At 46.6% G+C, this 12,223-nt stretch overlaps 1 protein-coding gene across 1 annotated transcript in view; it reads right to left on the bottom strand.

The window, feature by feature from the left end:
* Window positions 1-2,602: 2,602 nt before the first annotated feature.
* The window catches only part of col11a1b (collagen, type XI, alpha 1b), a 141,821-nt gene continuing 132,200 nt past the window's right edge, over window positions 2,603-12,223 (bottom strand). The window contains exons 59-64 of the mRNA XM_060905455.1: window positions 6,772-6,825; window positions 6,340-6,583; window positions 5,983-6,095; window positions 5,829-5,897; window positions 5,450-5,683; window positions 2,603-4,043 (exon numbers count right to left, since the gene is read on the bottom strand). Coding sequence (XP_060761438.1) covers window positions 3,897-4,043; window positions 5,450-5,683; window positions 5,829-5,897; window positions 5,983-6,095; window positions 6,340-6,583; window positions 6,772-6,825 — 861 coding nt within the window. The 3' untranslated portion in view covers window positions 2,603-3,896. The remainder of the gene's footprint in view (window positions 4,044-5,449; window positions 5,684-5,828; window positions 5,898-5,982; window positions 6,096-6,339; window positions 6,584-6,771; window positions 6,826-12,223) is intronic.

Below are 12,223 nucleotides of genomic sequence, written 5' to 3'. Positions count from 1 at the left end.
AAATTATAAATGTTACCGTGACAACCATCACCTCTTCATGGCTAATATTAGCTAAGGGAGCTAGCGAGTAAATATCGTGTGCAGGTTGTGCGAAAGCGAGAAAACAGCAACAAGGGAAAAAGTCACAAAAAATAAAATAAAAAACATGTATAAACATTTAACTGATCACAACAATTGGTCATGTGATCAACATTTAACATAGGAATTAAACACCAATCAGCACTCTTGATCCTGCAGCACACACACACACACACTTCAAGTGTTTATTAAAGACGCTCATGAGTGTGATTTCAAACCTCAAAGTGTGTGACTGCAGCTTCTAATTCCAGCTCAACACAGAGAGAGAGAGAGAGAGAGAGAGAGTGTGTGTGTGTGTGTGTGTGTGTGTGTGTGTGTGTGTTACGAAGTTAGCAGGTTTTCTGTCAGCAGACACTAACCCTCTCAGCCTGTCTGTAAATCACATACAGATGGAAATAAAAGCCTGAGATGAAATGTGAGCTGCACAGTCAAGCTAAATTTATATTTGTGTGTGTGTGTGTGTGTGTGTGTGTGTGTGTGTGTGTGTGTGTGTTGCCAATCTCTGAAAAAACATATCTAATTCTGTCCATTTTGAACTGAACACAAACAATAGAAATGCATGTAAATGATAAAATTCCCTGAAATGTAAATCGGAGGTAGATTGAGGAGGTGAAGTTCCTGTGCACGAGATTTTAAATTGAACTATTAAAAATGTTACAACACAAACACATCTCACCATCGCGTATCTGTGTGCAGTAACATCTAATCTTCTGAAATGTTGAGGATTCAGAAGTGAAAAATAAAAAGCGTCCCTGAGCCCTACCTCGAAGTACGCCACTCGGTTCACGCCTCTCGCTCGTCTCCAGTCAGCGGTGTGAGAGTTTTGCCGAATGATAAATTCACAGCCTCGGATGTCCTCAGAGTTTCCATCCAGCTCCAAACCTGCTGTAAACATTTTATAAAAGCTTTTTCTACACTGTGTTTTTATTATCTGGAGGAAAACGTGGAGCTGTGAGCGAGCAGCGTGTCGATCCCCCACTCCGTCTCTCACAAACAATGAAGTTAATTAGCTCTGGAACTGCAGCTACATCACAGTGTGATTCTGTAGTGTTCAATCATCACTTTCACACACACACACACACACACACACACACACACACACACACACACACACACACACTTTAGGAAATAGAGCTGTATGGATACACAGGCCACAGTATGATTAGCAAGCTAACGTTTAGCCATCCACATCTCCATTATCTCGCGGTTCATCAGTCATGCATTCAACTAAAATAAAAAGTATTTCTCCTTTCTGGTTGTTGGTTTGAGTCCAGTAACTTCATTTAATGTTTAAAAATGTACTGTTGAGCTCAGTGTGATAAACGAGGCATAGTTGAGTTTTCTCTTTAACAAACTGCCGTGTTTGGTTTGAAACTGATGAATCGAGGACTTCTGGCCGTCTGTCTGCCTCCAGGTGAGATGATGTTGATGTGTGGATCGTTTTTCAGTGATCTCGATGCTCTTCTGTCTTCGGTAAAATTAGTGAGTGAGTGTTTTTGTATTGCTCAGTGTGACAGAATCCTTCAGCTGTAGGTGTTCTGATGATCCACCACGATGGCGTGCTCCTCTGCAGGCATCGGCTCCCTCTCAGACACCTGTTCCAAACATTATCCTTGATCTTCTGACCTTCCTCATCCTCATTGCTTTTTCTGTTCCATACTAATGAGATGTTGGACTTCTTCCGTGTTTCTCTTTACTCACTCTTCATGTGTTCATGGAGCTTTTATTCTTCAGTGAATTCTGAATTTTACCGAAGATGCGAGTAATTTCAGTGACACTTCTCTCATCCTCATCTGTTCGTTTATCAGTCATTTTCTGTAGAATCTTCTTGGTTCTACAAGTGTCGTGGTGTTGGTGAGCCCATGGCCCACATGCACAAGCAGGTGAGCGCTCCGCACCATGCCGTCACAGTGACCTTTACATTATCACTATATATTACCTTACAACTTACACCACTACCTTCCCACTGTTCTTTATCCAACTCACCTTAACAGAGCTAACTTTTACTTCACCTTCCTACTGTCCTTTACGTAACTCACACTACCTTACCTATTTTAACATAACACTTGCATCATCAGCTTACCTCACTTTACTTTCTGCTTAGTTTCATGGTTTTACCCCTTTGCCTTTCTTGCTTTACCCATTTACTCTCTCACCACCTTTACTTTACACCACAGACCCTCCTGACTCTTTACCCTCTTTACACTTCATTACTATCCTGCTTTACTGAACTTAACCTTACCGGATTTACTTTATACCTGATTTACTTTACCTTACTGCAGTAACTTCACTTCCTGAACCTCGTTACTTGACTACCTAATCCTCCATTACTTCACTTTATTGCCCTTAACCTCACTAACCCTGTACACAGTATATTCCTGAATCAAAAATAAAAAATGTCGTTATTTTCACCACATAGATTCCATTCCACTCCGAAACATGTCTGATTTTCTTTATAAATTGTTTTCCAGGCAGCAAAAACAACAAAAACATACTCGAGCACCATGATTGAAAGGAAACTAACTACATTGTACCAATCATTTATTCCAAGTTTTACATAAATTATAGAAGAAAAAAAGTACACAAATGTGTCAAATTTTAAATGCCTATAGTTGTGTATTTGGAGGAAACCGAGGACACGAACAGATCTGCAAACAATATTCAGAGACAAAAAACAGAAAAGCAAATAAAAGCACATTTTGTTCCACAGAAGCTTAAATACGAAGCAAAGGAATGTAGTTTTCAGAAATGTGGATAAAGAAATGCAAATACAGAGAGAGAGAGCAAAACGTGGAAAATTAAAATGTGTGATTAAAAAGCTGTTTAACATGTTTCCCTTCCACTCTGAGTTGAGGTATTAAAAAAAAAAGTGTGAGTCTGATAAACGCTCTCACGCCATCACTGTCACATCATCAGACGTCTGATTACCACAGCATTAACGCTACCACTTACAAAATAAACACATTATAGTGGGAAATGAAAGCAAAATCTGCCGTTATACAGATTTTAATTCTTAAAATTACTTCTTCACAATCCATATAAGAAGGATTCATCTCCTCTGTGTCTGAAAGTGGTCGATATTTACAGTAGGGCTGCTTTCGTTTTTAATGCTGATTTTAGTCACACTATAACAGGACAACTGTCGAAAAGAAAAAATAAACTGAAGAAATCTCTGTATAGGCACCAAATTAAAGACATGCAAGATTCTGCAGGAAAACCAATTCCAAAAGACATTATTGTACAAAATTACAGTTTATATATATATGTTTTTTTTAAAATGCACTTTCTATAGCACCTTTTTTTTCTTTTATATATCACGAGCAAATTAAAACACCTGAAAGAAGAATAAAGGAATGAAAAGGAATGACTGGGATTAAGACTGGGAATAAATTCCAATATTTGACTCGAAATAAAATATCGGGATTAAAATTACGGAGTAGGTTTTGGACGGGTGTTTAAAACAGGAGTTAAGATTATGGTGAGGTTTAACAGCAGGATTAGAAATTAATCTTAACATGGGATTAAAACTGGGACTGGGAAAAGTTGGTGGAACAGAGGAAAACGGAGGAATCCATTTCTTTTTTTAGACTGAAAGTGCATCGTTATTCACCAGTTCATGTCTTTTCTTCATGTTGGTCCTCAGTTTGCTGGTCTCAGTCTCGTCATTTCGGCCCCACAAGGGCAATGAACATTCCCATGATGATAACACAGTCTTTATTGGCCAGCAAAAGTGTGTGTGTGTGTGTGTGTGTGTGTGTGTGTGGCAGTCATCCACACGTCTCGAAGCGTCCCAGCACGAACAGGCCGAAGGAAGGCTGTTACCCGAGGAAGCAGACGGGGCCGACCTCGAAGCCAAACCTCTGGTTTGGATCCCCGAAATCGTTCAGCATGACGTCGATGATGGGAACCTGGTCGATGCGTGGAGTGTTAATCTCCAACACGGTTCTAGCGTAGCCCTGCTTTTGCTGAAAAGACAAAGAAAGGAGGAGATTTCATCAGATCCAGTGTCCAGGTCACATGATTAGGCATTCAGTGATTCACGAGTCGAATGATATTTTTTGGGGAAAAAACCCAAATCTAAATGAAGAACATTTTATTACACAAATGCAACATTTATTTTCCTATTTTTTTAAAATCAACTTAAATAATGCTTTTGTTAAATTAAAAAAAAAACCCTTTCATTTTCTCTCTGGGGCGGCACGGTGGTGTAGTGGTTAGCACGGTCGCCTCACAGCAAGAAGGTTCTGGGTTCAAACCCAGTGGCCGGCGAGGGCCTTTCTCTGCGGAGTTTGCATGTTCTCCCCGTGTCTGTGTGGGTTTCCTCCGGGTGCTCCGGTTTCCCCCACAGTTTAAAGACATGCGGTTAGGTTAATATGGGACGGCCTTGGGCTGAGGTGCCCTTGAGCGAGGCCCCGAACCCCCAACTGCTCCCCGGGCGCTGTTAGCATGGCTGCCCACTGCTCTGGGGGTGGGTGTGTGTGTGTGTGCGCTCATTGCTCACGTGTGTGTGCATGTGTGTGTTCACTGCTTCAGATGGGTTAAATGCAGAGAGGAAATTTCACAAGTGTGTTCTTAAGATAAATGGAGTGTGTGGAAAGTGACCTTAAAGGGCTTGGTCTAAGTTCAACTGACACCCAAGACAGAAGGCGTTGGAGAACTCTGACGAACCATGCGCCATCCAACCCTCTGCACTGAGGATAAAGGACGTAAAAACGGATAGTGAGTGAGTGAGTGTGATGAATAAAGTTGTGCTTTCTTTCTTTCTTAATTAACTAACAATAATTAATTACACATTTGTAAAGATTGGAGTAAAATATAATAAACTATTAACTAAAATATTCCTTTTATTAAAAGTGAAAAAGTTAATAAATATTCCTTTTCTAAATAAATGTTTATGTACGTTTGCTCTGCCTCCATTTGCTTCTCTTTTCTTTTTCCTTCGGTTAAATCTATTTATAGTCAATCGCACAGCAGCTCTTTCACATTTTATATGTGTTTTTGTGACATTAGAGCTGTGTTACTTCCAGCCTACAGTGAAGTCACATGTATTCCTACTATTGTATGTTATTCCGCACCCTGCTATCTAAACAACACAATTACAGCGAGAACAAACAGAGATTACGCAGCTTGATAATAAATCATTTTTTATTTTATCGATTTGAATCGTCACCATTTGGCAGTTTGTCCTGTGTTTATTTTTCCTACTTTATGCTCCGATTAATCAGGAAATGGAAACGTCACTGTGCTTTTCTGAAAAAAATTTTAGATATTCAGAAAATCTGCTGTGACTAAAAGCAGCAGGAGCACCGGTACCGGTTTACTGGTTCCTTTTATCCGCTGTGGTGTATTCACCCAGCACTGAGGTTCTTACCGAGCAGGCATCATACACGGCCTTGATGAAGGGGCTGTTGTCGTGTGACATTTCTTCATCGTTGGAGCCAAGGAAGCGCAGCGCTTTGTCATAGTTGTCAGCTTTGGCGTCGAACCAGGCGACCGATTGGTGGCAGATGTAGGTGAAGTTCTGTCTCGCTGCAGAACTCAGTAACTTGAGGAACGTCATCTGGACGCCGCTGATGGAACCCTGCTCTACATCCACATACGAGAGCTGTCAAAGACACATACAGGAGACAGGTAAGCTGAGGAGGGGCTGCTGCTGTCCATCCACCTGTTTTTATATTAATGACAGTCTAGAAAAGCTCTCAGTTCAACACATCGACTCAACACAGCACAGATCTGACAGCGAGACTTACGATTTTACCGCGCTTGAATTCACTAAACCACGTCCCGGGAGACTCTTTGGGCCAGTTGGATATTCTAACCTGTTCAGAGAAAAACAGAAAGAGTTTATCACACAATGAGCACAAACTGGGTTTCACTGTAAAGTTTGAGGGATAGATGACTCACCCCTGAGGACTTTTTATCAGGATAGATACACGTCTCTCCTCCTGCTGTGAAGTTACAGTAAACCTTAAAGGAGTCTCCTTTACAGCCCATGTTCGGGTCGACCCAATATTCTCCTAAAACACACACACTCAGTTCACACACTGGAAGCGTTCTTTAGTCGTTTAATAAGATGTGAACTGCTGAAGGGCTCGGGCTGCTGTGAATCTGAGCATCTCTCACTGTCAGAGCAATAAATCACCCCGTCCCTCGTCTGCTGTTCATCTATAAGCTATAATGGGGGTTTTTTGAGAGAGAGAGTGTGTGTGTGTGTGTGTGTGTGTGTGTGTGTGTGTGTGTGTGTGTGTGTGTGTGTCGCACCGTCGTGGAAGTCGGGCTGGCTGAGCTGCAGGTCTCTGCAGGTGCGGGCCGGATTGTCCTGCGTGCCCAGAGGGAACTTCATACGCTCTATGTCCAGCTTCAGGTTATTGAGGGAGCCGTAGACTTCGTCCATTCCCTCTAAACCGTAATCCGTTATGGCCTCGTCGGCCTGGACGTCTGCAGAACGCTTCGCCTTCTTGAACATCTGAATGGGCAGCGGCTGGACCATGTCACCTGGAGGACCCTAAAAATAACCACGATTAGATCTCCATCACTACATCTACAGCCCAGTGACACTTTCCAGATCAGCACCGTTGTTCAAATAAGTACACACACAATCACTTTACGTTCTACTCCATCCTTACACACGTTATTTCAACAGGAACACATCAGAAACGATGTAAATGATGCAATTACAAGTATTTGACTTACAGGAAGACCAGGAGGGCCGAGCAAACCAGGTTCTCCTTTCTGACCCGCTGGACCCTTTAAAACACGTTTATTTTTTCATTTAACATTTTTAATTCATGACAAACTCACACAAATACAATCTGAATTTCACAGAAAATAAGAATTATACTACTATTTTAACCACACACACACACACACACACACACACACACACACACACAAAAGATAAAGATACTCAAATTAAAGCTGGAGAAAATTCAAATTTGGATCGTGTGTGAATTTCAGAGCTGCAGCTGATGATTATTTATGTCTCAGCAGAGATACGGAGTTTTATATACACTACACTATACACACTATACATACACTACACACTACTGTACGTATATATTGTGACATCCCGAGAGGCTGCGTCTTGGAGGGGCGCTATATTCCACGGAGATGGCTCCAACCACTGGCAGCTATAACTCCATCTGGTGGTGGAGTTGGGAACTTCACCCCCCAGCACACAACACAGCAACACACCTGTGGCCAATGAGGGCCTAATAAGTAAGAGGGCTTTGTGAGAGCTCAAAACTCTCAGTGTGAAGGTGGAGGAGAGAGGAGTGAGGTTCATGGACTCTCCTGCTGAGTGGATCCTGCTGGGCGGAGTATTCATCGAAATGCTTATCTGGAATTCTTACCTGAGGGATTTTTCACTGAAATACTTGCCTGTGTTATGAACGCCTGCTACTGAATGTGGGCATTTCAATCATCATCAATAATAGTGCATGTACGAGGAGGACACTGAACATTTGATTGCTTAATTTCCCCGTTAGCCATAGTCTCTCCACACAGCAAGATGGAGGAACTTTTGAAGGCCCTCACTGCAGGCCAGCAAGCCCAAATACAGGTGAGTGCGGCCCTCCTGGAGGAACAAAGGAAAGCCAACCAACTGAAGGCAGAGGAGTTGCAGCTACAGAAGAGGATGGCTGTTCGGAGTGTGGGCCCAATAAAGGCAAGTAACTTTATCTCCAAACTGGGGGCCACGGATGATGTTGCACACCTTTGAAGCCACGGCCACTAGGGAAGGATGGCCCAGGGCACAGTGGGTTGGACTGTTAGCCCCATTCTTAACGGGAGAGTCATTGAACGCTGTCCGAGACCTACCCTCTGACAAGACTACGAACTATGATGCTCTGAAGACGGAGATCCTCAGCAGACATGGGCTCACCAAGTTCGGTATGGCTCAACGCTTCCACAGCTGGACCTTCCAAGCAGACCAGGCTCCCCATGCACAGATGCACGAACTTTCCAGAATCGCGAGGAAATGGCTGGAACCTGAAAAGACCACAGTGGCTGTAGTAATGGAGGCCATTGTCGTGGATCACTACATACGAGCCTTGCCATATGAGGCAAAGCGCTTCGTCAGCCAACAAGCCCTAACCACAGCTGAATTGACTGTTGAAGCTGTGGAAAAGTACCAGGCCACAACAGAAATGCTCCGTGCTTCCAGGAAGGACCCCAGGACTGCGCCCCTGCTGTCGACAGGGGGAGGCCGCCTCAAAAACCCCAAGGTGTCCAGCCCAGCCACAGCAGGACCTGGCTATGCTCCTGGGGGAGCCAGAAGGCAGCCGGGTCTGGTTAGAATTCCCCGTGATGGTGACACCCGACAATGCTTCCGGTGTGGGGATATGGGACACATGTCTTGGCAGTGTGGGAAATCGGTGGACGAGCCTATGCCCACTGCAGGGTCCTTCAGCTCACCATCCGCCCAGCTGTTTGCATCACTCGTCGGGGCCGCAGACGGGCCCCCAGATCGACCCCCCCCCCACCTGCCCAGTGATGGTGAATTGCCGTGATGTCGAAGCATTGTTAGATTCAGGTAGTCGGGTCACCTTGGTGCATAAGGACCTGGTGGATCCATTGTGTCTGACCACTGACAAAGTTCTCCCAGTTTCCTGCGTCCATGGAGACACCAAAGAGTACCCCACCACTGAACTAAAAGTGACCACCACCAGGGGGACTATACACACGAGGGTGGGAGTGGTTGATTCCCTTCCTGTTCTAATTGGGTGAGATTGCCCAGCCTTCCACCTGCTGTGGAGAGAGACCCAGCAGAGGCCAGCCTGGGTACCCTGCAGTCAGAGGGGTAAGACTCGTCCTGCAAACACACAAGTGCAACCCGCACAGCCACTCATCCCTGCGTTTGCCCTCGCAGGGATGACAGGCACCCAGGCCGACACAGAGACTGGCCCGGACACTGGAGAAGAGAATGTGGCCCCGGAAAGCTCTCCGAGCTCAAACGAGGAAGACGCCCCAGGCATTGAGGAGCTTCCCCCTCTCACAGGCCAGTATGGTACTGCCCAGTTGCAGGATCCCACGCTTGCAAATGCCTTAAGAAATGTGCAGGTGCTAGAGGGTGTACTGCTAGGGGATAGAGCAAGCCCTACATAACCCCATTTCACAATTATACGTGGCCTACTGTATCAGGTAGGGAAGAAAAATGACGAAGTGCATGAACAGCTCCTTGTACCGTAGCCCCACCGGGTGACTGTGCTCAATCTGGCACACACACATCCACTGGGGGCCCACCTAGGTGTAGAGAAGACAAAAGAGAGGATCTTACAGCGTTTCTTCTGGCCTGGAGTACACAAGGAAACAAAGAATTACTGTCGTAGTTGCCTAGAATGCCAGAAGGTGGCACCTAAGCCCCCATACTGTAACCCACTCATCCCCTTACCAATTATCGAAACTCCTTTTGAGAGGATTGGACTGGATATAGTTGGTCCTTTGCCAAAAAGCTCCAGGGGGCATCAGTACATCCTGGTCATCCTGGACTATGCGACCTGGTACCCTGAGGCCATCCCCCTGAGGAAGGCGACCTCCAAACAAATAGCCAAGGAGCTGTTCCTCCTCTCCACCAGTCTAGGAATTCCAAAGGAGATATTGACAGACCAAGGCAGCCCGTTCATGTCCAGGGTGATGAAAGAACTGTGTGCCCTGTTGAAGGTCAAACAGTTGCGAACATCTGTCTACCACCCCCAGACAGATGGATTGGTCAAACATTTTAACAGGACTCTGAAGTCAATGCTGAGGAAGATGGTTGAAGAGGATGGGCGGAACTGGGACCAGCTCCTGCCATACCTGCTGTTTGCAGTGAGAGAGGTACCCCAATCTTCTACTGGCTTTTCGCCTTTTGAACTTTTGCTTTCTTACAAACCCAGAGGGCTGCTGGACATTGCCAAGGAGGCTTGGGAGGAGCAACCCTGCAGACAGCGGACCCTGATCGAGCATGTCAGGGCCATGAAGGAGAGAATGAGGGCCGTCTACCCGATAGTGCGGGAACACATGGAGACTGCTCAACGGCAACAGCAGGCCTCCTACAACCAACCTGCCCAGCCGAGAGAGTTTAAGCCGGGGGACAGAGTGCTGGTCCTGGTGCCGACCATGGAATGTAAGTTCCTGGCAACCTGGCAAGGACCGTATGAGGTCATCGAGCGGGTAGGAGAAGTGAATTATAAGGTGAGACAGCCTGAGAAAAGAAAATCTGAGCAGATATATCACGTTAACCTCTTGAAAAAATGGCACGCCAGGGAGGCGTTGTTCAGTTGTTTGCCCCCGACAGAGTCCAAAGAACCTGCCAGAGAGGAGGTTCAGGTGGGGCCAGGCCTATCCCCACACCAGTGGCAGATGACCCTAGAGCTGGTGGACTGCAACCGAGACATCATCTCCTCACTCCCTGGGCACACAGAGGTGGTCCAACACGAGATCCGCACCGTCCCGGGCCGAACAGTGACCCAGCGTCCCTATCGTGTGCCGGAGGCTCGCAAGGTGGCTATCCAGGAGGAGGTGAGAAAGATGCTAGAGCTGGGAGTCATCGAAGAGTCCAAAAGTGCCTGGGCAAGCCCCATCGTCCTGGTTCCCAAACCAGACGGGTCGGTGAGATTCTGCAATGATTATCGCAAATTGAATGAGGTGTCAGAGTTTGACTCATACCCTATGCCCCATGTCAATGACTTAGTAGACTCCTTAGGACATGCCCGGTTCCTCACCACTCTGGACCTTACAAAAGGCTACTGGAAGGTGCCCCTGACCCCAGCGTCAAAGGAGAAGACGGCCTTTGCCACACCAGAAGGTCTCTACCAATACACACGGCTTCCATTTGGTCTGCATGGAGCGCCGGCCACGTTCCAGCACTTAATGGATCGGGTCCTTGCTCCCCACAAGAGGTATGCAGCTGCATTTTTAGATGATGTTGTCATTCAAAGTCCAGATTGGGACAGTCATTTACCCCGTGTACAAGCTGTGCTTGATTCCCTCAGAGATGCAGGTCTGACGGCAAACCCGAAAAAATGCAGGCTAGCCTTCAGTGAAACCAATTACCTGGGGTACACCATGGGCCGGGGACTGGTCAAGCCACAGGAAGTGAAGCTGCGGGCCATACAGGACTGGCCGCGACCCCTCACAAAGAAGCAGGTGAGGTCGTTTTTGGGCCTAGCCGGCTACTACCGGCGTTTTATTGCCAATTTTGCCTCCATTGCTGCACCCCTGACAGATCTGACAACCAAACGGCACTCAAGAATGAAGTGGAATCCCGCGGCGGAGGCAGCCTTCATCAACCTGAAGCAGGCCCTCTGTTCCAGTCCGGTTCTGGTGGCACCAGACTTCAAGAGGGAGTTCGTTGTTCAGACAGACGCTTCAGAGGTGGGGCTGGGGGCTGTACTCGCACAAGTGCATGAAGGTGAGGAACATCCCATCCTATATCTAAGCAGAAAACTACTCCCAAAAGAGAAGGACTATTCAACAGTTGAAAAGGAGTGTCTCACCATTACCTGGGCCCTGGAGTCCCTACGATATTACCTCCTGGGCCGGCATTTCACGGTGATCTCTGACCACGCCCCTCTGCAGTGGATGGCCAAGAACAAGGAGACAAACAGTAGGGTTACCAGATGGTTTTTAAGCTTGCAAGCGTTTAACTTCTCTGTTGTCTACAGGGCTGGCAGGCGCCATGGCAATGCGGACGCCCTGTCCCGGCGAGATGCCCTCTTCTCAACCTTCAGCCCGACGAGGACGTCGGTCCCGAGGGGGGGGGATGTGTGACATCCCGAGAGGCTGCGTCTTGGAGGGGCGCTATATTCCACGGAGATGGCTCCAACCACTGGCAGCTATAACTCCATCTGGTGGTGGAGTTGGGAACTTCACCCCCCAGCACACAACATGGCAACATACCTGTGGCCAATGAGGGCCTAATGAGTAAGCGGGCTTTGTGAGAGCTCAAAACTCTCAGTGTGAAGGTGGAGGAGAGAGGAGTGAGGTTCATGGACTCTCCTGCTGAGTGGATCCTGCTGGGCGGAGTATTCATCGAAATGCTTATCTGGAATTCTTACCTGAGGGATTTTTCACTGAAATACTTGCCTGTGTTATGAACGCCTGCTACTGGACCGCCACCGGGCTGAAGACTACAGGGATTGTTGACTGGACTCCAAGTAAGGCA

This window comes from Neoarius graeffei, chromosome 23, assembly GCF_027579695.1.
Source record: "Neoarius graeffei isolate fNeoGra1 chromosome 23, fNeoGra1.pri, whole genome shotgun sequence".
Taxonomy (NCBI): Eukaryota; Metazoa; Chordata; class Actinopteri; order Siluriformes; family Ariidae; genus Neoarius; species Neoarius graeffei.
The sequence above is the reverse complement of the archived record's forward strand: the minus strand, read 5'-3'. Positions and strand labels throughout refer to the sequence as shown.